The sequence below is a fragment of the Suhomyces tanzawaensis genome (assembly GCF_001661415.1).
Source record: "Suhomyces tanzawaensis NRRL Y-17324 unplaced genomic scaffold CANTAscaffold_1, whole genome shotgun sequence".
Classification (NCBI taxonomy): Eukaryota; Fungi; Ascomycota; class Pichiomycetes; order Serinales; family Debaryomycetaceae; genus Suhomyces; species Suhomyces tanzawaensis.
Genome location: NW_017963636.1, coordinates 642,039 through 669,455, shown reverse-complemented (window position 1 = coordinate 669,455; position 27,417 = coordinate 642,039). Strand labels below are relative to the sequence as shown.

The 27,417-nt window shown below is 46.6% G+C and overlaps 10 protein-coding genes across 10 annotated transcripts; 6 read left to right on the top strand and 4 right to left on the bottom strand.

Annotated features, from left to right (window-relative positions):
• Positions 1-1,026: 1,026 nt before the first annotated feature.
• VPS1 (dynamin-like GTPase) lies at positions 1,027-3,108 on the top strand (the record flags this gene model as incomplete). Its single annotated transcript, XM_020206424.1, has 1 exon — positions 1,027-3,108. One exon carries the CDS (start codon positions 1,027-1,029, stop codon positions 3,106-3,108), a length of 2,082 nt encoding a protein of 693 aa, XP_020066722.1.
• Positions 3,109-4,904: 1,796 nt separating this feature from the next.
• SPE2 (adenosylmethionine decarboxylase) lies at positions 4,905-6,179 on the top strand (the record flags this gene model as incomplete). Its single annotated transcript, XM_020209075.1, has 1 exon — positions 4,905-6,179. The coding sequence occupies one exon, from the start codon at positions 4,905-4,907 to the stop codon at positions 6,177-6,179; it is 1,275 nt and encodes a 424-aa protein (XP_020066721.1).
• Positions 6,180-7,348: 1,169 nt separating this feature from the next.
• PET9 (ADP/ATP carrier protein) lies at positions 7,349-8,300 on the bottom strand. The gene has a single exon (XM_020207132.1). The coding sequence runs from the start codon at positions 8,274-8,276 to the stop codon at positions 7,371-7,373; it is 906 nt and encodes a 301-aa protein (XP_020066720.1). The 5' UTR covers positions 8,277-8,300; the 3' UTR covers positions 7,349-7,370.
• Positions 8,301-9,082: 782 nt separating this feature from the next.
• Positions 9,083-9,858, top strand: CANTADRAFT_24480 (uncharacterized protein). The gene has a single exon (XM_020207131.1). The coding sequence runs from the start codon at positions 9,285-9,287 to the stop codon at positions 9,501-9,503; it is 219 nt and encodes a 72-aa protein (XP_020066719.1). The 5' UTR covers positions 9,083-9,284; the 3' UTR covers positions 9,504-9,858.
• A 589-nt stretch (positions 9,859-10,447) lies between these two features.
• On the bottom strand, positions 10,448-15,544 carry CANTADRAFT_43903 (aminophospholipid-translocating P4-type ATPase; the record flags this gene model as incomplete). The annotated part of the gene is made up of 1 exon (XM_020209026.1): positions 10,448-15,544. One exon carries the CDS (start codon positions 15,542-15,544, stop codon positions 10,448-10,450), a length of 5,097 nt encoding a protein of 1,698 aa, XP_020066718.1.
• Positions 15,545-16,972: 1,428 nt separating this feature from the next.
• CANTADRAFT_87572 (E2 ubiquitin-conjugating protein) lies at positions 16,973-17,437 on the bottom strand (the record flags this gene model as incomplete). The annotated part of the gene is made up of 1 exon (XM_020211352.1): positions 16,973-17,437. One exon carries the CDS (start codon positions 17,435-17,437, stop codon positions 16,973-16,975), a length of 465 nt encoding a protein of 154 aa, XP_020066717.1.
• A 133-nt stretch (positions 17,438-17,570) lies between these two features.
• On the top strand, positions 17,571-17,843 carry CANTADRAFT_44412 (uncharacterized protein; the record flags this gene model as incomplete). Its single annotated transcript, XM_020209104.1, has 1 exon — positions 17,571-17,843. The coding sequence occupies one exon, from the start codon at positions 17,571-17,573 to the stop codon at positions 17,841-17,843; it is 273 nt and encodes a 90-aa protein (XP_020066716.1).
• Positions 17,844-22,059: 4,216 nt separating this feature from the next.
• On the top strand, positions 22,060-23,211 carry AGA1 (Aga1p; the record flags this gene model as incomplete). Its single annotated transcript, XM_020208702.1, has 1 exon — positions 22,060-23,211. One exon carries the CDS (start codon positions 22,060-22,062, stop codon positions 23,209-23,211), a length of 1,152 nt encoding a protein of 383 aa, XP_020066715.1.
• A 1,155-nt stretch (positions 23,212-24,366) lies between these two features.
• On the top strand, positions 24,367-24,715 carry CANTADRAFT_112886 (uncharacterized protein). Its single transcript, XM_020206195.1, has one exon. It carries the CDS (start codon positions 24,486-24,488, stop codon positions 24,669-24,671), a length of 186 nt encoding a protein of 61 aa, XP_020066714.1. The 5' UTR covers positions 24,367-24,485; the 3' UTR covers positions 24,672-24,715.
• A 45-nt stretch (positions 24,716-24,760) lies between these two features.
• Positions 24,761-25,741, bottom strand: CANTADRAFT_3685 (uncharacterized protein; the record flags this gene model as incomplete). The annotated part of the gene is made up of 1 exon (XM_020208700.1): positions 24,761-25,741. The coding sequence occupies one exon, from the start codon at positions 25,739-25,741 to the stop codon at positions 24,761-24,763; it is 981 nt and encodes a 326-aa protein (XP_020066713.1).
• Positions 25,742-27,417: the final 1,676 nt, after the last annotated feature.

Below are 27,417 nucleotides of genomic sequence, written 5' to 3'. Positions count from 1 at the left end.
TCATGCGTCTCCATTGCCAATTAGAGTTGCTTGACAGCTTTGATTACATGCGTGTGTGTTGAATTACATCTCTACATGTGTCCTGTCATTGCTACAGGTGGTCTCTGGTGACACCCTGCAGCTGTGCATGCAACCAGACGCGTGTTTCAAAGTACATCACAAGAACGGGTGTACAACAGTCTACTTGTGAGACGATGGATTGGGATGGGCTACCGACTGAATTCCTCCCGAGGTGGGAACTATCGGTTGGTTTGTGCTGCCTACTGAACTTCTCCCGAGGTGAGTTTCGATCAAAAGAGTAGTGAAGTATTCACGGTTTTCCAGGTTTTCATCATCAATGCAATCCGGCTAAGGCCCCAATTCTCTGGTGCTTCTGACGGAGAGACAATGAGAGCAAGCTACGTTGCCCCATGGTAGGTGGCACCTATCGCGCTTATTGATACCGACTGCAGACCAATTATGGGCTAATGACTGGGAAGAATGTCCTCTACAATGAGCTAAAAATGGCCACAGTAAGCAAACTGGCTCTCTGTGCTCTCCTCTGCCAGCTTCACACTTGTATCAATTTCCTTTCGTCGTGGTCAGTTTCGTGGCCAGAACCCTGTCAAAAATTACCAGCCCCAAGCGAAACACCAACTACCAATCCTAAGCTGAACGCCAACCCCCAATCGAGCCCAGATCCCCGACAACCCCTCTCGAACGGCTGTAGTACGTGGCATAACGGCTCTTTTGGCTGGGGATAGATAAGAAGAGTCTACGAGTTTACTCTTTGCCTATAACCTTCCATTGCATCATGCTTATTCGCAAGACTATACTACGCTTATCTCTATCTCTTGCTATGACACCGACTCTCCAATGACATCATTACCGCAGATCCGCTGCCTGACCTACCCTCCGCCTACCCTCTGCTACTCCAGTCGCCCCTAATCCTCACCTCAGCCGGGCGTGCGCGCACCACCCGCCACGAACACCTCAACACTACCAGTCTACGCCTACAACAATCCTCCACCACAACTACACGTCACCATGGATGAGACTTTAATCGCCACTATCAACAAGTTACAAGACGCGTTGGCTCCATTGGGCGGTGGCTCGTCCTCGCCCGTTGATTTGCCCCAGATCACCGTCGTGGGCTCCCAGTCCAGCGGCAAATCGTCGGTGTTGGAGAACATCGTCGGCAGAGACTTCTTGCCTAGAGGAACGGGAATCGTCACCAGAAGACCGTTGGTGTTGCAATTGATCAACAAGCGTGCTGCTGCCAAGTCATCCAATGACTTGATCCAGATCAACACCACCAAGGAGAACGGGGATGCCTCGGAAAACAACGCTGATGAATGGGGTGAATTCTTGCACTTGCCCAACAAGAAGTTCTACAACTTCGAGGACATCAGAACTGAAATCGTGCGTGAAACTGACGCCAAAACCGGTAAGAACTTGGGAATCTCGCCTGTGCCTATCAACTTGAGAATCTACTCTCCCCACGTCTTGACGTTGACCTTAGTCGATTTGCCAGGCTTGACCAAAGTCCCCGTGGGAGACCAGCCAAAGGATATCGAAAAGCAGATCAGGGATATGATCATGAAGTTCATCTCCAAGCCCAACGCCATCATTCTCTCGGTCAACGCCGCAAACACCGATTTGGCCAACTCTGACGGGTTGAAGTTGGCCAGAGAAGTCGATCCCGAGGGCTCCAGAACCATCGGTGTCTTGACCAAGGTCGATTTGATGGACCAGGGAACGGATGTCATTGATATTCTCGCAGGAAGAGTTATCCCATTAAGATTCGGCTACGTTCCAGTTATTAATAGAGGTCAGAAGGATATTGAAACCAAGAAGACCATTAGAGACGCTTTAGAGGACGAAAAGGCCTTCTTCGAGGACCACCCTTCATACAAGGCCAAGGCCCACTACTGTGGTACCCCATACTTGGCCAAGAAGTTGAACGGTATCTTGTTACATCACATTAAGGGCACCTTGCCAGATATCAAAATGAGAATCGAGCACTCCTTGAAGAAATACCAGAATGAGTTGAGCTTGTTGGGTCCTGAAATGGCCGAGTCTCCTACTTCCATTGCATTGAATATGATCACCAATTTCGCCAAGGACTACAATGGAATCTTGAACGGTGAGTCCAAGGAATTGTCCTCTCAAGAATTGAGTGGTGGTGCTCGTATCTCGTTTGTTTTCCATGAGATCTTCAAGAATGGTATTGGTGCAATTGACCCATTTGACCAGATCAAGGATGCCGATATTAGAACCATCATGCATAACACTTCTGGTTCTGCCCCTTCCTTGTTTGTTGGAACCCAAGCCTTTGAGGTTTTGGTCAAGCAACAAATTCACAGAATGGAAGAGCCCTCGCTTCGTTGTGTCAACTTGATTTTTGACGAATTGGTCAGAATCTTGTCTCAAATTATTTCCCAGCCACAATACTCCCGTTACCCCGCGTTGAAGGAGCAATTGTCCCAGTACTTCATCCAGTTCTTGCGTGAAGAGTTGATCCCAACCAACACGCTTGTGACCGACATTATCCAGTCCGAAGAGACCTACGTTAACACCGCCCACCCTGACTTCTTAAAGGGAACACAAGCAATGGCCATTGTCGAGGAAAAGTTCCACCCAAAGCCACAGGTTGCTGTTGACCCTAAGACCGGCAAGCCATTGCCACCATCTCAGCAACAGTTGCAACAACAGCAACAGCAACAACAGGCCAAGGAAGAAGGTGGAAACGGCTTCTTTGGTGGCTTTTTCTCCTCCAAGAATAAGAAGAGATTGCAATCCATGGAGGCCCCACCTCCTGTGTTGAGAGCCACCGGTACCATGTCCGAGAGAGAATCCATGGAGACTGAAGTCATCAAGTTGTTGATCGCGTCCTACTACAACATCGTGCAAAGAACAGTGTCGGATGTTGTCCCCAAGGCCATTATGTTGAAGTTGATTGTCAAGTCCAAGGAGAACATTCAGAAGCACTTGTTGGAGAAGTTGTACAACTCGCCAGACTTGGCTGATATGGTCAAGGAGAACGAGTTGACGGTGCAAAAGAGAAAGGAGTGTGTGAAGATGGTCGAAGTGTTGACCAATGCCAGCGAGATTGTGTCCAGTGTGTGAAATTGACGGCCTTACGAGATGGTCGTGCCGGATTTGCTCTATAATTTGTGTTTAGCTAATATAACCTACTATGGTTTCGTTTGTACAGTGTAGGAGTGTTGAATATTACACTCGGTAAAACAGAGTACTGAATTACCATAATGTAATAAAGTGTTCGTGTTCATTATTTTCTTTTAGTTCACTTTATTTTGACTGAACGGCTTCGAAGACTCGCTCAACCTCTGGTGGATGATTACACTTGTGTAGTATTAAAATAGATTGCATCGTTTCCTGCCGAAGAACTCCTTTATCTGCCGTAGCTCAGTCGTGGCTGGAAAATCTTAACCAAAGTTATTCTTCTCCAACATGATCTCAAGACAATATGACGCAAATTCAATAACTTATCGCTGATACATGCAGCTATACTTCAAACCCCGATAATAACCAGCATTGGCTGTCAGTATTTTCAATTTATTTGACAATAATACAGCTATTTCACCTGTCTCGAAGCAAGTGTACTCTCTCGAGAATGAGTGAATAAACCCGTGGCTGAAATACTTCGGATATGCCAGCTCCTGCCTAATTGGACATTCGCGAACTAGGCTTATCGTGATCCGGCGGAATGACAGAATAGCCATATTTGAGATACCAAGTAGTTCCCTCCATGTATCCGAATGAAGGTACTTGCCATGTAGCGCAGTAACTGTCCCCCATGTCAGCAATCACCTGCTAACGAAAGATAAACCTTGCCACACCACTCCGTTATTCCCCGAAGCTCTCGCTAGCACCATCGGAATTTAGTCCCTGCGGCCGATCTCTCGCACTAAAATCGCAGGGTCCACCACCAGCGATAACACTACCAGAAAGCCGGCTGGGAGTCCACTGTCCACAGCAACAGAATCAACAACAATACACCGGCCAGGTCTGGCGCCATTCTACTAACACCCTTGCCGCCTCTCCTCCCCCACGCTCCTTATCTTGCCATTCCCCACATCACTACCTCCAGTCATGTGAGTCTGTATGCACTCGCACCACTAAGAAAAATTTTCAGTATGAGTGATTTCTATTCTCCTAATTGTAGATACCACCGATTGCTCACCCCAAAGGTAGATTCAGATATCCGCAAGTTAACTCGCCAGTTCCTTTCCGTTTCACGCAGGTGCCTCCCGAACGTCCAGTCCGAGCACCTTCTTCCAATCGCCCCCGCTACCAGATTCAAATCATAGGTGATTCGTCATCGATTTGACTCTGCTATACTTCCAAAGATAGGTTTCTTCTTCCGCTAGAGTTTATGCCCAAGAAGCCCTCCCGACAGTCCCTCCTCATCAACCCACAGATCGAACCTGGATAGCACCCGCCAATTGCTATCCCACTTTATCCGAGACATTTCTAGCGAAACCGTCTCCTAATTCTTTGTATTCACAGTATCCAAAATTTCCTCAGTTATCTGCTGCTGACATCGTCGCCCTAGCTTCTGACCAGATACCGTTATTTTTCAACATTTCCTTCTGACCATCCCAACCACCCCCCACTTTAATTAGTATTCTTTGAAACGTTTCTTGCTACTTCTCTCTTCGTTTCATTAGTGGTATTAATTAAAAAGACATTTCAACTTAAGAGCAAGTTTCAATCCACCTAAAGAAAAGACACCAGTGATTACCAGAAATCGCTTCCCTTCACCCTTGGAAAGAGACTGCAGTGATAACACAAGTCACTTGATCTCCATTTTACATCCACCCAGAGTCTGCCCCACTAGACCCTGAATTAAAAGCCATTTCCAGCAACTGATTTCCAGTGCCAGCTCCTCGTACTCATTTATGGTTGCTCCAGCGTACGTCGCCGACTCCTACGTCGACCACACCCTTTCTGCCAATCTTGACTCCACGTTTGCGTTTGAGGGCCCTGAGAAACTTCTCGAAATTTGGTTCTGGAAGTCGGAATCACACCTTCCAAAGCATTTGTCCAATGAAGGTTTGAGATCCATTCCATTGGAACAATGGGTCAAAGTCTTGGACCTTGTCAATTGCAAGATTTTGTCCATGAAGTCTTCCAAGTACATGGATGCCTATCTCTTGAGTGAAAGCTCCTTGTTCGTGTTCCCTCACAAGATGATCCTTAAGACTTGTGGAACCACCACCACCTTGGCCTGTATGGACAAGTTGTTCGAGATCGTAAGAACCTTCTACTTCAAGGGCGGTGATTTCGGCTCCGCTGAGATCTACAAGATCTTTTACTCAAGAAGATCTTTTATGTTTCCTGATAAGCAGACCTATATCCACAAGGATTGGAAAAATGAGGTCAATCTTTTGAACCAACACTTTTCCAATGGTAAATCGTACGTCGTGGGTGACTACAACAGTGATGACCACTGGTACTTGTTCATTGGAGGCGAGCAGGTCCACAAGGATGAGAGCTCGAATGATCAAACTTTTGAGATTCTCATGACCGAATTAGATGAGTCCAAGGCCGCAAAATTCGTTACTTCTAGAAAGCCTGGTGTGGAGTCCTTGATTCAAAGTGGAGTGGAAGAGTCTGACTTGGGCCATGACCTTGGCTTGGAAACCATGGTTGAGACCAATCTCCACTCCCTCTTCAGCGAACCTGGAAAGTCTACTACTTCCCATTTGCCTTCTCCCTCGTTGTCTGACAACTTGGAGTTGGATGACGATTGTGAAGAGATCAGCCCTAAGGAGAAGGAATCGTTCAATTTTATCCACGATGCGTTCTCCTTTACTCCATGTGGCTACTCCTCCAACTCCATTTGTTCCAACAAGGGTGGTTACTACTACACCTTGCACATCACTCCGGAGTCAGGTTGGTCCTATGCTTCTTTTGAGACAAACTACCCTTTTGGTAAGGATTCTCCAGTCTCCATCACCGATGTTTTGTTGAAGGTTTTAGGGATTTTTGAGCCCAGAAAGTTCTCCATGACTTTAATCAACGAGGACTTTGATGGCAACAACCCTAACTTCTTGAGATTACAAAGCTCTTGTAACATCTTGAAGGACTACTCCTATGAGAAGCAAGAAAGAGTTGTTTATGACTTGAAGGGTGAGTATAAGTTGTTGTACTTGAATTTTAAAAAAAACTAAAAACATGTTCCGATATCTCTTCATGTGCCAGTTGTCGCAATGTTTAGTTGTCTTTTCTGCAGGTGGTCGATGATTTGGCATGAGAAGGGATCGAATAATTGGTTCATAATAAAAGCCTTTGATTTTTTAATTCTAAAAATTGTAGCTAGTACCACAATCCACTGTAATTCTCGAAATAAGATAGCTACGGCGTCTTGAAACTAATTCCATTGTGCTGGCCGTGTTTGAGTAGCGAAGATCAAATAATAAAAGCAGAATAATCCCGGGTTCAACTGCTTTAAATGATTATTATATGTATTGATTAATAGGATTTACTCAGGCCAATTAAACGAAGTTGAAAGGCTAGAATAGTAAGACTGTTCGTATGTTTGGTTAAAAATTAACTTTTACTGGGGAACGGTTACTTAATCGCACAACTAATTTGAAAGCTGAAGTTGCAACTTTCAGTGCCAGGCTACTCTCCGTGAGCTATCCATATCTAGATATCTTTATATACAGCTTATTTATACTTAAAGGTTATTTCGTTACACCAAGTCCGATCTGGGTAGAATTCAATAGTGTGATTTGTTTTGAAAACTGTGTGGGGCCCAAAAACATCGATACTCAGAAAATGATAGTGGTTCTAATTAATTGCCTACGTTAATACTTCCTGACTCCAATCAAACCAAGCCTACGTTCCCTGGCATTTGCCCAGTCCATATTAGTTGTGTCGGCTATTTCGTAATAGAAAATTGGATTTCATAGAAGATATGAGTTCTTGGATTGAAGAGGGCTAAATCGATGGATAAGAAAACTTCTGTCGAATCTGGCCACAGTTCAGAAAGATTGACTCAAGGAGATATAGAAGTGATGTGCCATTCTAACCTAGTACTAGTTATAAGGCATCATTAACAAAACATCAAAGCAATCTAAATGATATAGCGATCCCTATTTCGTGGACATTCTATCTAACTCTGATGGTTTAGGTTATATTCAAGTATGTGATGATAATGCAACTACATTCAGTTTCATACACGAACCAATCTATTAATTTGGATCGATTAATATATACATATCAATAAGAATAAATAAAAGAAACTAACTGATACTCCACCGTCAACAGGAATTAAAAAGTAGTGCTAGATTCTCAACACTTTGAAAGACCATGAGCAGCAGATAAAACCAGCATCTATTTACCGATTATTAATTAGTTTACTTGAATTTTTTACCGAAGACAATGACTTGCAATTGGTCGTACATGGAGATAACACCGGCACCGGCGACACCTCTCAAGATGTTAGCACCACAACCCTTGAACAAGGACTTGACACCTTCAGCAGCAACGACCTTCTTGAAACAGTCGAAAGCACCATCGTACTTAACGGCTTGACCAGAAGTCATCATCATTCTTCTTCTAACGGTATCCAATGGGTAAGAGGCGGTGGAAGCACCGGTGGTGACAGTCCAACCCAACAAGAAAGAGGCCAAGAAAGAACCTTCCAATGGACCAACCAAGACAACAGGCTTCAAGGAGTCGTACAAACCGAAGTACAAACCTCTGTAGACAATGATACCAACAACGGATGGACCGAAACCTCTGTACAAACCAGCAATACCGTCAGAAGCCAAGGTCTTCTTGTAGACATCTAACAAACCGTTGAATTCTCTGGCACCACCTTCCTTCTTGGTAGACTTGGCATCGTTGGCCAATCTGGTTCTGGCGTAATCCAAAGAGTAAACGAAAGCCAAAGAAGTGGCACCAGCAAGACCACCGGAAGCCAAGTTACCGGCGAACCATGGCCAGTAACCTTCGTCCTTCTTGAAACCGAAGAGGGCCTTGAACTTGTCCTTGAAAGCGAAGTTCAAGGCTTGGGTTGGGAAGTATCTGATAACGTTGGCAGTGTTACCTCTCCAGAAAGAACCAACACCTTCTTCAGCGGCGGTTCTTCTGAAACATTCGGCAATACCATCGTACTTTCTAGCCAAACGACCTTGCTTAAGCATTTCGTCTTGGTTTTGGATCAACAACTTGACTCTTTCAATTGGAGCAGCGGCGGTCTTGGAGACGGCGGCGGAAACACCACCCATCATGAAGTCAATTAAGAAGTTAGAATCCATCTTGTTGTGAATATATTGGTCTATGATAAGATACGTAAGAAAACCTGGCAGGGGGGATCAATCAGATTTATATATTGGTGAAGGGAGTTGAAAATTTTGCGTCCGGGGGGAATCGGGGGAAACTGCGCACTTTGATTGGCGGATGCGCGGCGTGGCCGGGTAACCGCCCGCGCCAGTTTCGACCACGCTGGTCGGATATGAGCTCGGTATCCGCCTCATCCATCAAGGCCATCGCTGGGTGGTTTTCCCTAGCAATCGTGGTGGTGGTGGCAGACATCCTTACTTCGACGTGAGCGAGATCTCCAGTGCCGGGATGGCCTGCTGGTGGGTCGTGCTGGCCGTCTCGGTTTCGCAGTACCCACTCGCTTTGGGGCTGGCTGGCTTACAATTTCATCACCTCCCAGGCCTCGGCAATCATCCTCGTGTGCGTGAATTACTGGCAACGCGTCAAACCTGGTGCCAAATACGGCCAGTGGTCGGAAGTAGCCCAGGTGGACCACCCAGCTCGGTTCTGATGCATCACCTGGAAGGTGTCTACTGTTACGGCACGTTCTCCGCTTTTCGTCCTACTGGCCCCATTGGAGGCTACCGAAGCATCGAGTTTTCAGCGTAAATTGTTTTTCTCCAGATTATTCGCTTTCTTTGATTTCTTTTCCAATGGACCTCGCCTGTCCGACGTAATTATCTCCAGGCCGCTGTTTCTGGGGCACTGCTGTGCCAGGCACGCCGAGCCAGGCTCGTATGCTGGTGGTCGCGGTGTGTCAACCGCGATGTCTGTGCAAATGAGAATTTCCAGAGCATTGCGGCAGAGCTTTTCCAGCTAAACGGGATTGCTCGGCACTGGAACTCATGGCTGGCCCAACTGTCGACTACTGCTAGTAGGCTAGGCCATTGGATCCGGTTTTGCTACCACTCCATCTGTCTGTCAGGAAATGTGATCTGGCGGTAGGTCCGGCACATGCACTTCCGAGGGTACCTCCCCACCCCGTTCGGGAAGCTTTACCCCTGATGAAAGTTTCGGAGCTTGGATCCAAGCGAACTGGAACCCACTGCTGCCCAGACACTAGAAGTAGTTTTGTGGATGTAGTCATCCCCAGGCCTGTGGAAGTCTGTGGTATTCAGGAGCCCCCTACTCAGGGCCCCACCTTTGCCCCACCTACGGCCAATTCCGGGAAGTTCCGCTGTGGTTCAGGCGTGGTCATTTCAATCACTGAGAAAAGGAATTAAACTCGAGTTGATTTGTTTGCGGGGACGTTGCGAGCCTATACAACCAAGAACGGAGCCCAGCCACGAAAATACGGAGTCCTGGCATGGTGAATTCCAATCCGCTCGTGCTGCTTTGCAATTAGAGAAAGTCATTGCGTATGGGAGTAAGTACAGTCTTTTTCAACTAGTTAGCACACAGTCCGGCCATCCTTTTTCTAGCCCTTTTCGTGCTGCAGAGACAATTTAGTGATCTTTTTGCAACTTTGTCGTGCACTTACCACATACTGCAACCATTTGCATTAGGTCTGGAAGTTATGATGGTATCGAGAAGTCAAAGAAACCATGAAGTTGAACTTTTCTGTAAATCCAAAGAAGGCCTTTTTTAGATTTTTAATGGGCCATAAAAATGCTCACACCAAGCATCAGGTAAAGATTACTTCAGGTAAAGACAACTTTTATCTCTAGAATCATTCGGTATGTAGACCTTCGTACTGTTACGATTACAGTGTGGGTAGTGTTTGTCTCTAGAAGAGGCTTTACGCTTTGTTTGTTCCACTCATGACTGTTACAGAGGTTCAATTTCTATTTTTTTCTGAAAAGCAATAATTTTCAATTTTTGAAATAAAACTTCAGATGAGGGATCAAGTTCTTGGAAGCTGAAGGATCTTCTATACTCTGTTCCAGTATAAAGAGCATAGGTGTAAGTAATTCTTAAACAATAAATGATAAACCAGATTTGAGGAATTGGTTGTTAATAAAAAGACCTTTCTAGAACCCTTTTACTTGGAATATTCAGGAATACACTACAAATCCTGGTGCAGGAGTTCTCCAACTGTGATCGAGCAGCCACTCTACATTATCATTTCGTGATAAAATCTAAAAAGTCTTGTCTATTATATCCATTGTGGCATACTATATTATACATAATGCTTAAAAGCTTTTTGGTTCCACAAAAGATAAGATAATTAAATCGAATCTTTCTTGGATCTATCGCGCGTGGAGTCTCCTCCATACTGCGCTGACATCCTTCTCACCTCCGAAGAAATTCTGTTTGCTGCTCTTTGATTGTTATTGAAATCATCCATCGCAATTTCCTCCGTTCTGATGCTGTTTGTTAAGTCCAAAGTTGAATTTGCATTCGAGGAATTGTAAGTATCGATAATTGAAGAACTATCGAAGTAACTCATTACTTTGCTCTTGCGCTTGAAAATATCCAAAACTGATTTTCTCTTTTGTGGCAGGGTTCTATTTTCCACCTTTTGGACTGTAGTATTTTCGTTCATAATTCTAGGGTCCAACGCGGAAGCACCCTCAGGTAACTTGGTCACTGGTTCATCTGATGGAACTGCAGTGCTTTGACCAAAGGTGGAGTTATTTTGATTTTCGAAATCGCTTCCCGAGGAAGTTGTGGATCCCGTGTTCTTATAGGTGTAAGGAGAAGGAGTATCATTCATCTTGCCGATTTCGGTACTGTACTTACTGATCTTAACTCTTTTTGGATCAGTTGGATCGTAGTCTTCGGGATACATATCAAAATCACCTCGTTGAACACATTCCCTGATAATGTCAACATCTTTAGGCCAGTAAATCTTTTGCAAAGTGTCATAGAAGAATCTAGGCATTAAACAAATAACAATACCAACAGCGGTACAAGCCCAGTAAGTTGCAGAACCAAAAACTTGGAACGCAGCATTATAGAACTCTCCACTGGCCAATGCTGATGTCCAAATACCAGTCCAAAAGAAAATTAGCAAAATAGAAATTGTCACAATTAAAACTGACAACCAGTCCCACCTATACTGATGACTCAATATGAATAAGTTGCAAGAAATACATGAAATGCTTGTGACAACAATACCCATCCAAAATCTATGATCTCCCGGTCTTCCACTCATATCAACAAATCCTATACGGTATAAGCAGTATGGCAAGAAAAATGAGATGACTGATTGATAAATTGCATCGATAAAATAGAACCAAAATTTGAATTCCGTCCATTCACTTCTGGTGATACCCGAACGATAAATTTGAGGTACTAACAATGAAACCTTACCACTAACATCTTGATCGAAGACACCTAAGAAAATAACAGGCAAGGAAGTAAATGCTAAATTGTAGAACATCAAATAAGTGAACTCGAATAGATAAGTACCATCGAAATCGTTATAGATACCATACCAAAACAAAGCAAAAGTAAAGATGGCGTTCTTGTAGAAGAAAGAAGGAATCATTTCACTGAATCTCTTGTATGACCATCTTCCATGAGCTAAGATTAACTTTGCGAGAAATCTGAATTGTCCAATTGCATAATCTGATGACATGACTGCTTGTCGACCCTCTTCACCTGCAATACCAACACCAATATCCGCAGCTTGGATCATGGCGACATCATTAGAACCATCACCAATAGCCAATGTCATAACGTCCAAAGTATCTTTGACCATTTTGACAACTGCAGCCTTTTGGGCTGGAGAAACTCTACAGCACAATACTGCCTTACACCTCTTACATAAAAGAAGGAACTTTCTTTTAGTGTCAGGGTCAAGGAGTGCAAGTTTCAAGGCATCACCATCAATGACTACCCCAAAGCCAGGATCAGGAGGGTCATGATTACCCATAGCATCGTCCAACTCTTCTACCAGTCCAGTGCTATTGAAGTATCTGGATAAGAAATGGCTGATCATGTAATCAATCAAATTAGCATCAGACAAGTCGTCATAGTTTGTAATATTGTAGTCCGCAATCTCCTCAGCATTTAAACTTGTCTTGAGAAGCAATAACTCCATATCATTACCCAACAAGTTACAGGAAAAACCGATATTGATTGCAGTCTCAACTTTATCACCAGTTAAAACCCACAATTTGATACCTGCTTCCCCGAGAAGAGAGATAGCATCAGGAACACCATCTTGTAATCTATCTTCAATTGCTGTTCCACCCAATAAAGTTAATTCCCTTTCAATAGAATCAGCAACTGCCTCCATTTGTTCTTCACGATTATCCAACGAAGACGCGGCTGCTTTATGACGCTTATTCCATTCAACATACTGATTCCAGGTCAATTCTCTTTGGGCAATACACAAAGTTCTTAAACCTTCAGTGGCGTATTGTTCAAGATGTTGGGAAGTTTGCTCCAAAAGATTAGGGTCGTTCTGAGTCTTCGATAATCTTCCGTAAATGATGGAATCGGCACCCTTACAAATGAGTAACGCTCTTGGTTCCTCGCCTTCTTTCTCGGCTGGAATTTTGATGATTGCACTCATTCTCTTTCTGGTTGAGTTGAACTCAAGAGCATTCAATATTTGGTACTCTTTGGTAACCCCATGAGTCTCAACAATAACACCTTTCTTCGTACTGGCTTTAAAGTTATAACCTAAAGATCTGGCGGTCCCAACCAAAGCAGCTTCATCTGGAGATTGAGCTTTCAAGTCTAATTTTTGAGGGTTTTTGGGGTTTTCCTCAACCAAAACCGAGTGACACAATGCTAAAGCTAACATGAAGTTATCGTTGCATTGTTTCTGGTGTCCCCCTCTTGCTCCAAATAAGTCGTCCACAAATTCATTTGATACAAATGTTAACTCATCATCATACAACGAGCTCATCTTAGACTTGGTATGCAAATTCTCAAGCATTTTAACCCGTTCTTTACTAATAATTTCTCTCTCGATCAAAGCTTCGGACTCAACATCAACACCTTGTCTCTTTCTTAAACCAGCCAAAGCTTCAGTGTATGCTTTACCATATGAGACACCATTGATTGTACATTTTTTGAATTCCATCAAGTTCTGAGTTAATGTACCGGTTTTGTCACTAAAAATGTACTCTATTTGACCCAAATCATCGGAGATACTCCACGACTTGGCCGTACAAGGATAGTCCAACTTTTCGTAATACATTGTCACATCAGAATAGATGAAAAATGCTTGTGCTGTTTTGATAATTTCAATAGTAATGTAAAGGGAAATGGGAACCAAAGATTGGTACAAGATCAATGCCACAAAGAAAGAAACTAACCCGTTAGTTGCTGGGGTTGAGGCAATTGTACCAAATTCGTAGAAATCTCGAGATAGTCCCGATTTTCTATAATAGAAACCATTTACCACACCTGGAACAAAACAAATGACGAATAAGACAGCAAAGTTCAAGTAAACGTAGTAATTTAAGTCTCTAGAAATTCTTGATTGTTTGGTTGGAGTGATACCAGCATTTAACATGATCTTGGTGTCATTACCTGTAAATGCAACAATTCCCACAACCCACTTAGTATTTCTGAGAGAACAACCTCTAAGAAGTAAATTATTAATTGTAACCGCTTCCTGTTTGGTTTCGTTGGTCTGTTTATCATTGTAGACCAAATTCCCTTGATAAGAGTACAAGTTGGCGTGTGGTCCTTCACTGTCAATTTGGAAGGAGTGAGACATCAAATCATCAGCTCTGGAGATCTTTTCTTCTACTGACCCATACTTCAAGGCTTGTCTAACCTTGAGATTCGTTTCACCATCCAAATTTTTGGTTTCAACATAACAACAATTATCTTCATCGCTGGTAGCCAAAATGATCAAATCGGCTGGAATCTCATCGTTGTTGTAAATTCTTAACATATCACCAACCTTGACATCTTTCCAATATTTCTTTGCAAATTTGAGTGTACGCGCAGGACGGTGACTGTACTGGCTGCCTCTAGGTCTACCATCTGTGAATGGGTTTGCATTATGAGATTCGATCGAGTTTCTTGCACTAGGAAGATAACTCTCGAACGAGTTTCTAGGGTTCTCGACTGCTTCATTCGCCTTCTCTCTCATTTTCTGTGCTCTGCCCTCTTTGGTGAATTTTTCTTTAGATTTGTCTATAGTTTTGAACAAGAGTTTCGAATTGGCTTTCTTGAATTTTCTCCACAAAGAGACCTTTTCATCATTGACGTTCGTGTTCTCATAGTGGAAGTTTGACGATGGGTCAACTTGAGTTAAGATATGCGTCACTTGATTGTTGACCTCTAAGTCAGTTACTGTTCTTCTCGAATCTTCGATAGCATCCTTGATTGCCGTTATACACACAATAACAATCAAGGGAACTGCGGCCAACACAGGAGAGGGAACACCGAAGATATCAAAGGCTCCCAAAATAAGTAACGAGAGGAAATACACGTTTGCAATATTATGGATGAATTGGTTTGAAAAGTTCTTGGGGACAAAACTTATTGGCGTATACTTTGTCGTTCTGATTTTGTTTCTTGCATAGTTTGTGGTTGGCTTGCCGGTCTCTGGATCTAGGAATTCTGCAGGAAGAGACTTGTTAAAGACAATCGATCTTTTTTCGTCCCTGCGGTCGCTTGCTTCTTTAGGCTCTGAAGGCTCGGACTGAGAGTCTCCATCGGTGTTATGATCGGAGCCATACTCGTCAATGATGTCCTCCGAAGTGTTTGGTCTTCTGATGGAGTTGCGGCCGGGCCTTCTCCTTATGCTGCCGCTCAGGGAGGGGTTGAGAAGCGCCTTCAAAGTCTTCGATCTGCTGAGGTTCTCCTTTTTTGGTTTTCCGTGCTTGGTACGCGTCGTACCCCATCTGTTTCTCTTCATGGTGGTCTCCCTTCGATCCACGTCGGCCGAGCTGGCCTCGTAGTACTCGGACTCGTTGTCGTCGGACTTCAGCAAGTCGAACGACTCCTGGATGAACGGAGAGAGTGGCTTCTGCAAATCGAAGGTCTCGTTCTCCATAATGACGTTTCGCTGGTCCAAGAACGGCGATTGGATCCTGGGGGTGTGTGGCTTGGAGGGAGACGAGTTCTGGGGGAGCTGGAACCGCAAAGACGTCTTTCGCGACGGATGGTTGAGGTTGGGGGTGGGAAATGCAGAGTTGGCGTTGGAGAACGAGGTGTCAGACGGACTTGGCGACTGGGCGCGTGGCGTGGTGGCAGCGTTGGCCGAATGGTATGATTCATCGGAAAACACCCTTCGGGAGTCTGCGATGTGGCTGGAGGACTCGTTCAAGAACGAGAACGAGCTGTGGGTGGTGCTCAGATCGTGGTAGAGCTCGTCGTGGGGAGGCGAGGGCGGATCGGAGGGCATGGTGGTGGGATGCTGGCGCTGTGGTTGGTAAATCAGCCAGGAGGATGTGGTGGAAGGCGTAGTGGTAGAAACGGCAGTTGTGGAAACGGGTGTAAACGGATGGTAGGCGGTAAATAGCGGCACAGACGCGTGGGGGAGTGGTGGTTGGCGACGCTGGGAGTGGTGGGAGGCCGGTGCCGGGATGAGTTAGCTTAGCGAACGGGTGTCTGAAAGACCAATTCGTTTTCTGACAAGGGTTAAGAATGCGCTAGTGAGATCTGAGGCAAATCGCAGCTGGTACTGCGGGCTGAAAATTTTAGCGTGTCTTTTTTCGCTACTCCTTAAATGATTAGTAAGGGAGGGAAGGGAGTGAAGAAAGGCACGGAATGAACACAGGGAAGGGAGGAAGTGGGTGGCAGAGCAGGAAAGCCACATGAGGGTACGGAGATGAGGTAAGAGAGGTACTAAGGAGGGGATGGAGGCACGAACGGACGGAAGCTGGACCAGAATTGACACCAGAATTGGTACTACGACTCCCGGACCAGCCGCGCACGTGACTCCACTACCACCAGTGTAGGAAACCCTTACCAGCGCGTTACACGCGCAGTGCCGGGACGGTTTGTGCGGAACGGGCGATCCGACCCCTGAGGTGCGCTACGTCATCGGATCGGGGCGTGGTGCGAAGGACGGTTTCCCGAGCCATTGCCGAAGCCATTGCCGAAGTACATGGAGCCAGGGCTTGGCCAGGGTGCCGTGGGGCTCGCCGGGGGCCAATAAGCACTCACGCTGGTGCCACCAGTGGCTGGAGTTTCCTGGTGGTGATCGTCTAATTATGCCCCAATCCGGAATCGTCCCATGCGCCTAGTGCCTTACAATATGATTTGCAGATGATTCATGCAGGAGATGCATTAGTAATGGTGACATGGTGGAAACGCGTCTGCAACGGCGCCGAAGTGGCGGTGACGGTGGATGTGTGGTTCCAGCTGGTCCGTAGAGGTGGGGGGAGTATGGTAGCGTCTTGGAGGAGGTAGACCCTTGCGTGGTGCTTGGTGGGTAAAACGGCTCGGTGCGGATATAGGCTCGGCATTGCCGAATTGAGTGGCTAGCGCGCGCGAACGAATGTGTCACGTGATCTAGTATCACCCGACTCTATTCATGTGATCTTCTCTCACGTGTGCCACTACACCCTCCTGGTCCCCCAGCTCGGTCACTAGGATGTATTGATGTTACTAGCAGATCTAAAACTATATAGCCAGTAATCGACTACACGTTGGCGTTATTCGTTGATTACTGCGTGCAAACCTGGGCACCCAGGCTCGCCTCTATAGACTCGAAATTCCACCCTCCACGAAATGTGGTCGTGACTGTTGGATCTGGCACAGCCGACGACTCTGACTCTAGCAATCATGGTATGAAGCTGCTGGAGCGTCCAGCACACTGACATCTCCCTCATTCCTCCAGCTTGGCCTTGGCAAACCTCACTGTCCACTCCTTGGCCACCTCAATGGCCTTCTTCTCGTCTTTCTTCCAATCTTCAGCAACGTCATTGGCCAAGGGGTCGTCTGGGTTGGGTGCGCCTAGCAACGCTTGGATCGACAACAAAATCGTCCGGATCTGCAACGCTGGACTCCAGTTATCTTTCAACACATCCAAGCAGATCCGTCCAAGCTTGTCAATGTTGGGGTGATATATCTTGGTCAAGAAACGCACCTTTGGAGCACACATGGGATAGTCGTCTGGCAAGTAGAGCTCCAACTGGAACACACCTCCAGCATAGGGACTGGACGAGGGTCCGTCAATAGTGACCTCGAAGTAGCGGAGATTTTCTTCCAGCGGGGTGGCAGTTATTCCCGGGACCGGGTCTGAGACCAACCGCTCGGTCTCTTTGATGATTCTCTTGGGCAAGGCGGCCATGATGATGGATTGGATAGGAAAGTAGTGACTTTGTTCGCTGGGGGGCAAGTTATGGGCCCGCGCACGTGACGCTCGGTCACGCGCAAAGCTATTCTAGACAACAAATTTGTCCCTACCTTGTCTGTCTGCCACCATGTCCATGAAGCCACGGCCCACGCCGCCGTTCATCAACAGGTTGATCGTTGGTACTATTGCCACGATCGCTGGGATATATGTCATAAAAGACGCAGGAAAAGACTTTGAGTGGATCAAGTTCGAGCCGCACTCCCCCGACGAGATCGAGAGAAGGCGCAAAGAAGGTGTTGGCATGAAGATGAAGACCTTGGAGACTCGTACGTTGGACTACACCCCTGAAGCGAAGGAGAGGTTGAAGAAGTTGGTGGAGGAGAACCAGAAAGATGACTGAACTTGGAGTATAGTCTTCATCCACGAGAGTTCATTGTTACCCAAGTATAGAACCCATGGCCTCGAGGAAGCACCCATGGGCCCAGCTAGTACACATTACGTCTATCGCTGGGCCCCTGGTTCCAGATGTATATAGCAGGATCAGTAAGTGGCATCTTTTAGTCCATGGCTTAACGAGTTGTTTGGTCAAGGATGTGTCAAACGGCAATTGATCTGTAAATAGTTAGCGAGAATATTCGAAAATAGTATTATCGAAGAATCCACAATTCTCCTACACTTGTCGCCGGATCCCAGCACCTTTGTTTGAATCATTGTAGTCACCATCCCCTATTGAATCAAATGACTGATAAAAATTTTAAACCACTTAGTCAGAATATTTACAATTTTGCACAAAAATGTTGAACTCTTTGACAGGTATAGCGTGCATAGTTTCGGAACGGATCTATCCAACAGCTTACTGTGGATTGATGCAATCAGTCCTGCAAGCTGTGGTCAGAAAATCTGACAGAGTTGCAGGAGACTACAGCATTCCCGACGCACGATAGCCGTCAAATTTTACCCAACAAATGGGTGAGAGACGGTTGATCGACTGAAGCTGGTAGCCAATGGGCACACAAATTTTGAGCTTCGGAACAATAATCCCATGACGTGATACAAATTTAGAACCGTGCAGCATTGATCCAAAGCCTGCTGAGAAATCTGCACATAATTAGCGTCAACGACGGACATATCACAACAGTCGGTGTAGTCTTCGTACATGCGTGCGCATATGTGTCTACTGAACAATCGAGCATTGCAGACTTGTGAAATAGGAGAACATATGATGGCAAAGCATGGAAGGAGTTATGGGACTGGCGGCCGGGCCCACCAACGCTGACCGAGCAATTGAGCACGAAGCTCTTGCTGGAGCTGCTGCTACACTGCAAATCGTCTTCACTTTACTGGATACTGTATTGCCCCAGGAGTAAGGAGCTGAACCAGAAGCCTGTGGTGCAAACCATATCGCTCTGTACTGGCCCTGTGTGCCACACAGACCAAGGGCGGACAAAATACGATGCAACATGTCTGCGACTCTTCGAGGTTATGGTGCTTCTCATAATATTCGATATGCCGTCGCAATTATAGGTTATGTGCTGACATAATTTTCGACTATTTCCAACTGATAATTCCGATCCCACTTTAGACACACTGCACCAATGGCCACACAACTGAAATTGTGGTGTGGGCGGGAATCGCTCAGAGGCCGCCTGCAGTGGTCCAGGCGGAAATTGGGTGCAGAGACAGAATACTCTACATAGGGGCAGCAACAATCGACTAATCAGTCGACGCAAGCCTCAATTGGAACAGAGCATTGTTCTAGTTCAAGTTTCAAAGATAGCACGGAGATCTCGGAGTGACCCCATTCGAAAATTGTCCAGCTAGGCGAAACGGGTGAGTCCAACTAGGTACGAATCATAAGCAGCTGCCGTTTCGCTACAAGGGGCAGCAAGTGGGGAGTCGGTTACTCGGCCAGTCGGTTTAACGGAAATGGGGGGCACATAAGGGACACAGTACGGGGATGGGCTCAGGGTGTAACCAGTGGCTCCTAGTGGAGACCCATATTTTCAGCGAAGGCTCGACTAACAAGTGGAGCCTGGTGCGTATATTTTCAGGGCGTGGCCCAATTAGGACAGAGGGGAATTGAAATCGGCTTAATTAGGCAAGTGCATATGCACGCAATTTAACTACAATCAAAAGCCTAACCAGGATGGTCAAGATCCAGGGCATGGCACAGGGATTGACCACATACCCAGTTATGCAACCTCGTACATTGCCGTTGACGCCCGGCTATTTTGTGGGTGTCGATCCTGATCCGACCCTGCGAAGAAGGCATCACCAGTATTATTCGACTAACTAGGGCGATTTTCTGGCCCTATTTTCTGGACCCATGCCCACTCCCACTTGGGCCAGTTTTTTCAGGGGAGCAAGGCACAATCCATCGTGAAAGTACATTAACCAAGGTGGTACCTTCACTAGTACTCTATAGTTTAAACGGGGGTGCGGTCTCCCGAAACGTGCAGGGACTGCCCGACTTATCTCCTCCCATGCCACAACCAACGACAACGTCATCACCCCCTTCGGATGATCGGTTTAATCCCATGCCCAATTGGTGGACTGGCAAAAAAATATGACTGTAGAGGAATGAATTCTACTAAAAATGCGGCTTATTTTTCTCCGCACTTTGCTAGGGCACATGACTTATGAGTCTCACTGATGTCTCATAGTCACTGGTCCATCGCCTGTCAGCCGAGCGAAACTTCCCCACACTGCAGTTTCACAGGTGAAATCAACGGACGCCGATAGCCACTAGCAGTAAATGGGCCGGAACAGGTCCACAGACAAGCTCTTGGGCAGAATAGTCATCCTCAAGATAAGGCTTTGGGGTGCATTAGCCACTAACTTGGGTGATTCTTCGAGCAACCACAGCCAATGGAGGTGTAGATCATCGCAGCAGCCGACAATTGAGACGACAATTGACCCGGCAACAACAAGACAACAAGTGCTTGGTGCCACCCGAAGAATGCAACGTCCTCCCAGGGCCGCTCTAGCGAATGCCGGTTGCGCTCGGAAAGGCCCGTCGTTTGCCAGATCTCGGACTCAAACGGAAAATTACACAAACACAATTTCCCCACATTTTCCAGTCTCAGTGAATTTGTCGGTGAGGATAAGAGGCCGTACAGCAAGGGAACTGGCCATTAGTGTAGCCTGGAATTGGGGTTCGACGCTATGACGTTGATGGAAAAAGTTACCAGGGGGGACCTCTGACTAATTAGTCTTACGAGGCGGCGGCGGAGTAGGTTGACCTGAGAGGGGCAGGCCCTCCAGATGGCCGCAACCCCCCTAGGGCCCCCTCGCGGGGTTATGTTCATGAAGGGGCTACATGAGGGGTCGATGGGGGGCACCTATCGGTCCATGGGTGGAAGGAAGTGGTATTCGGGATGGTTCAATGGCACCAGGGGGCCGAGGTTGTGGGAACCAGGTTGCGCAAGGACCCCTAAAGCTCTAGATGTTGGCCCAACAGAAGGGTCCTTTGGGTTCGTCAACTCCTTTGAGGCCCTGCAAAAACGTGATGGGCAATCGTACCAAAAGTTGGGCGCCCTAATTAGGCCTAGTCTCGAAAAAGGAGTGACTATTCAGGCAACCCATAGATCGCTTAGCACATGCTATTAGTACTATTTAGGCCGGATACATGTAGAACAATAGACGGTGAAAGTGGAGAAGTAATGTGCCACCGCTTAACTGGTGCGCAATATTCACCTCAGAGGCTCACAGTGCCCTCATAGCCTGCAGACGCAAATAATTACCCTTACAAAATTTCCCTATTAGGGAAAGTGGAGTACTTACCTTTCCTAATTGGATATCAACACCACCCACATCACTTCCTAATTAGGAAATGTTCTTTGCACATGGCATGTACCGGCAGCGTGCCTATATTGTTCCCAGATCATTCCCTTGAGTGACACAAATGTTGTAAGAGACGGCTTTTTGGCAAGGGGGGCACTTTCTCAAATAACCTTTCCGAACCCTCCACTCATTTTACCCCACCATCCGTAGGTTGCGTTTACCGACAATCAAGGTTTACCGAGGAACGCCCGAGCCAACACCCCTGTGGCTCTCAGGAAAGAGAGCCAGCTCAATTGCACCAGGTTTGCATTCTGGAATCCCTCGACGATAGTAGGGCCAACATTTTGTATGCTTGCCCAATCAAGCTAATTACATACATAAATATAACTGTACCCAAACTGATTAATTTGATGCATCTAGTGACATGAGCGATGGTTCTCAACATGCAGGTCATGCTCAAAAATTAAAGCCTCATTTTGTTTACAAGTTGCTAATTAGGCAAGTGAGGTACATTGTGATACCAATATTTTTTGCATTGTGAGGGTATTTTTTGTGGAATTCTAACCCCGGTTCGCTTACAATTTGCAGCTGCTTTCTATTATTGATAGTAGATTTCAGCTGATGAACGCATAGAGGATTATTTTCATTTAACTAATCGGGATGGAACTATACCTGCAAGTTATTATCGATTCCCCTCTGGTTCGTTACACAATGTCCCTGGGTATGTTGGCCGCTGTGGCGATGGCCCTGTCGGACGGACCTTCGATTTAGAATAAATACCACTGGACTCCCACCCCAATCCCACCTTCATCATCAACTTATTACATACTACAATGAACACTCAAGTCTTACCTCCAGCCAATGGAAAGAAACTCTGGAGAGTCAAGAGATCCGTCTCTGCTGGTCACTTGGATACTGACTCTCATTCACAAAGCTCCTTGGAGTGCTTGAACAATTCCTTGAAGATCTCTGCTGCTGCTTCAAAGTTCTCTATCCGCAGACCTCCATTGAGAAGACCCAAGAACAGACCAGGCAAGCCAAAGGACTTTGTCTTCGTTGACTTGTCGCCTGTCAAGAATGAAGACTGCGCAACCTTTTGTGACGCTTCTTCCACCAACTCTCCTACTCAATCTCCTCTCGAGACTCCTCCATCCTCCACTTCATTCACATCTGACAAGTCTATGTTCGACTTGCCGCAATTGAACGAATCATTTTCCTTATTGAGCGATAGTGATTCTATTTTTTCCGCATTTGACAGATCAGCCTCAAACGAGCAAAACTACATACAGGACACACACTCAATTGCCTCTTCCGTCTCTCAGCACGAGGACATCGGATTGGGCATCATGGGATTGGACGTCCAAAACTGGGAACAAAACCCAAACTTCAATGAGAGACCAGCTCAACAACAAGCTCCTCAAATTGATAACGCTGCTTTCAACCAACAATTGTACGGTTACCAACACGCTATGATGGAACAGCACAAGCAAATCCAAATGTTGAAGCAACAATTACAAGAACAACAAGCACAAAAGAAGGCTCCATTGGAGAACTTGCACAAGAGATCCAAGTCCGCCTCGGTGGAAAACCCAAAGAGAAGAGGCAGCGGCCAATTCCAATTCAAGTCATACACCGGTCCAAAGAAGGGCAAAGCTATGAAGCTCAGACGTACTGTCTCCGAGCCCTCTAGAAAGAGCACTGCTATTGTCTCGTCTGTGTCGGCGCCCACTACTCCAGAAGTTGAAGGCAAGCCACATGGACTCGAAGACTTTACCATGTTCAACGACCAATTCATGACTTACAAGGACAATGCTGCTACTGCACCTGCACAAACTCAAAGTTACGAGACTTTCACTCCCGTCTCGGAATTCTCTGACGATGACTTCTCTTTGCCAAAGAACTACGATGTCCTCTCCGGATGTGGCATTGACCAATTCTTGTTGCAAAAGCAGGACGACTTATTTGCTGGATTCGTTCCACTCTAATCGCCTCGTTTGCCTAAAAATTTGCTTATGTTGTTACGAACTTTCCTTTCGGTTGTACATTATTATTATACCCCACTATTTATTGCTACGTTATGGCTACTCCTTTGATTACACCGCATTTTGCATACCCTTCGGATTTCGATATTCAAAACTTTCGTCCCTTACTTTCGGTTCACAAACTTTTCATACCCCTTCGGTTTTCGGTGCCCTTGAGGCTACTATTTGGATACTTTCCTCCATTCTCATTTTCGCATTCTATTTGGTTTTATTTCGGTCGCGTGATATTTTCTTATTCCGCAGATATTGTGTCATGCACTTCGTTTTTCAGCATGATGTCCGTCGTATATTTTTGCGACGTTTCGGTTGGCACTCGCCAAGGTGGTTTTTACCCGGTTTTTACATATGTAAATATAAAGGTTTTCAAAGTATCATTGGCCTGCTGGCACTGTAAGCATCAAGCAAAGCAAAGAGGATATTTGTGTGGCACAGACAGTTCGATTCCAACAGCAATGGCTGGGTACCCCAGCGGAACACCGTGAATGGGGCGCAGAATATGGGGTAGCTTCACATGGATGGATTAGGACACATCACATGGATGGATTGAGATGCATCACTACTAAAAGAGGTATTTGTATATATCTTATTCTCGATTAGACTTTGGCCGTATGGCTCATGTGGCAGTACCTAGTGGACATACGGAATTACATAAGCTATGCCTCTGATATTCGATGGTTAAATAATTGCCGCAGGAAATTTGCCCAAATGGGCAATCAACAAATATTTTCAATCATATTGCCCAAATGAGAAAAGCCGTTGCTAGGGTCTTTCCCCACATTCTTATAATCTCCGCTGTTCTGTTCAAGAGTAGCGAACGCCTCAGACTAATCAGGGTCATCGCACTAATGGGTCAATTATTATTAAGTTTGCCCATGCACCTTTCGGGCACCACATTAGTTTATGCTTGGTTGATCCCAAGATGCACATGGATCGGTTCCGCCGGGTGTCACCACAGTAGTGGATCCCACTGTGACATGTAATTACGGGTATTTGCCGTGTGCCGCAGCGAGCGGAAAACGAACTCCAGAGTTACGCCTTAATGGTCTACTGTGCTGTCGGTAAAGTTGCTGTGCTAGGACAGAAAACGCAAAAAGAGAAGCATTAGGCATGGTTAGCGTAGTTTTGGATCCTATTATGTCGTCTTACAGTGGTCCATGGAGCAAACATAGTGGTTTCCGCTACATTGGATACAGGACGGGGCGTTATAATACATATCTATGGGTATAATAGGCAGACAAAAATGCCTGCTGAAAATTTTCGTTGAGAACGGATTTTGGCACCTGCAGAGAAGCGACTTTTTGACGGACGGTGTTAGCGTTCGGTTCTGGAATCGTATTGGTTTGTCATTAGCTTCCACGGACTTATCGTACTTAATTTTGAGTTGCTCTTTTGTCTTTTTGTAGCTCGTAAGTTTTCCACGGAATTATGGACGAATGTAGTTTTTGTTCCATTTTTTTTTGCTTTCAGTATCTCGTTGAGGTAACATCATGCTCTACTCGATAGACTCCTTCAAGGAGAGGAGGGTCTTCCTCACGGCTTCCGTGTGCTCGGTATCATTCATCTCTATCAAGTACTCCACCACGTTAGACACCACTGAGTTGCGTAGACCTGCCAAGCTCTTGTCGTAGTTTTCACTGAATTCTCGGACTTTCTTGACGTAGGCCTGCTGCGATTTGACAAGACGCTCAGTCTCGTCAAGGATAGCGGCGTTCTCCATGTTTAGTTTGGTTTGTATCTTGAGCAGCTCTTGGAGAAATGTCTGGATTAAGTCCACCGATTTGAGGATGCCGTGTGATTTTTCGTTGTCTTTGGGCAACAACGACTCGATTTCCGCTCTAATGAGCCCCAACGTTGCCTGCTGGTGCTGGTGGTCCTCTGGCTCATTATGGGGGTCATGGAGGTCTCGGATCCGGGGAGAGTCGGCCTTATGGGACTTGCCGTCTTTGCCAGAACGGTATCTGTCACTTAGGTCGTTCAACTCTAGCAATGCGTTTTCCAATTCCGGCAAGGCGCTATCCATGTTGATTTCCTGGTCTATCCTGGCCTCCTCGGCCTCTATATCCTGCTCTTCATGGTACAAGAATTTTCCCAACCTTTTATTCTCCAGTCGTTTCATCAGGGCCTTTTTTATAGCACTGGACAATTGTCTCTGCAACGTCCGGATGGTGGGGATCACCACGGCTTCCGAGGCATCACCGTCCATGCGCTTGATCTGGCCGTACCGTTGCTGGATGGCCTCCCATTTCTTGGTCTGGCTGAGCGAGCGGTCACCAATATACTTGAAAGGCTTGATGGACGAGATGAGGTATAGTATGAGCTTGATGTCCTGGGACGAGAGCTTGGTGCGGTGGCTTCGTATGGCCGAGGGGTGGGCGTCCTCGGTGACTGATACGATTGGGGTGGTGTTGGAGGAGGTGCCAGAGACGTTGGCCGAATCGTACTTTTCATTTCGCTGGGGGGTCGAGAATTCCATGGCTGCAGAGGTTAGAAGATTCTGGGGTTCTCAAGGATTGGTCGTAGACTGGTTCTCGGGTTGTAGCTTCGAGGATGGAAAGACAGGTGTTTTGGGTGTAGCTCGAAGACGTGAGTGGTAATCTCGTAGATGGAATGACTGGTTCTTCTCGGTGATAGCTACTGGATATTCTTGTGAATGGACCCTAGTTATTCTCGAGGTATCGCTTTCGTGGTTTGCCGAGTGTTGGTTGTTCTCAAGTTAGCTTCGGGATTCTTGGCTTGCGGTTATTCTCGAGGTGAAGCTTTGTGGATAGCTGGCTAGTACTCGTAGATGGCCACTGGCTACTTTCTAGCTGAAAGCTGGTGTTTGTGGTGAAAGTTGGTACTCTTGGTGAACGCTGGTATTCTTGGTGAACGCTGGTATACTTGGTGAAACTTGTTACACTCAATGACAAACGTCGTGGTTCCTGGGTGTCAGGTTCTCCAGGTGTCGGTATCTCGTTTCCGGAATCCTCTGGACTGCCTGTTATCACCTCTCGAGGATACCTAGCTAATCCGTCGTTGGCTCTGGTTGGCTCTTGTTGAATTCTGACTCGCCTGAGCTGTGGCGATCTCTTACCGTATTCCTGCTTGCTGGTCTGTGGTGGTCCACTCGATTTCTGTCTGTCTCTGATTACTGTCTGTCTGCAGACTTGCAGATCACTGATTGAGCGCTCTGATCTGACACCTCAAAGAATCGCTCTGGTTACGCTTCGTCCAGGGAGTTGATGGGAGTTTTCACGTCTGGTACCTCGCCTGTGCCGGTCCAATTTAGCAACTCAGTCGTGCCATGCAACGTTCTAGAATGCACGCCTTTGTCGAAACAGATCAGGGTCGCACAACTTCGATGGAACTGACAGACAATGCTGGCGCGGTGACGGCACCCATCAAATGGGGCGTCCGGGCACGGAACTAGGCCCATCCTCCGCAGGCATGTCCTGGGTGGGAGAAGGGGCTTGCCGGGGCTCACCGTGGGCTTGTGGCAATTGCCAGGCATCTGTATGAATGCGCCCATCAAATTGATGTAAACCGTTACATTTGTCTCAGATTCATTCCTGTCTGAAACGCGAACAATCCTATATACAAAATGGGGTCTGAAGGGCCCAGAGGGGTGGTGCCGGGCCGGGAACGGGGGAGCCGTGTCCTGGGGGTCCAGGGGACGCCTGGAGCCACGCTGGAAACGGAACAGGGCATTGAAACAGCGCCTTGGGCGCTGCTCTGGCCCAGATTGCTGATGGGCTGACTTCGCATCGCCGACACTTGTCGGACGCCTCGGAAGTTGCAGCGAAGGTCTAAACCGTTTTCGCTGCAGCAGCAGCAGACCTTCGCTACTGCTAGATTGTGCAGTGACTGGAGTGGTGGTAGAGATCTGTACCTAGAAGTTCAACCCTGCCGCAAACGAGCTGGTGATGCTCCTTACGTCACCTTCGATGTCCTTGTACTCGCCAGTGTACTGGTTGTTGATGACGTCCAACTTGGAGAAAAAGTTCGAGTGCAAGGGCGCAGGGCCCTTGTAAGAGTTGTAGCTGTCGCCAAGACTGGGCCACTGCTCGGAGTTCACGCTGCCAGCCTTGCGTGTGTTCTTGCTGGTGCTGCCGTTGTAGGAAAGCACACTGGCCGAGTCGAAGTCAGTCTGCGTTCCTGCAGACGTGGAGA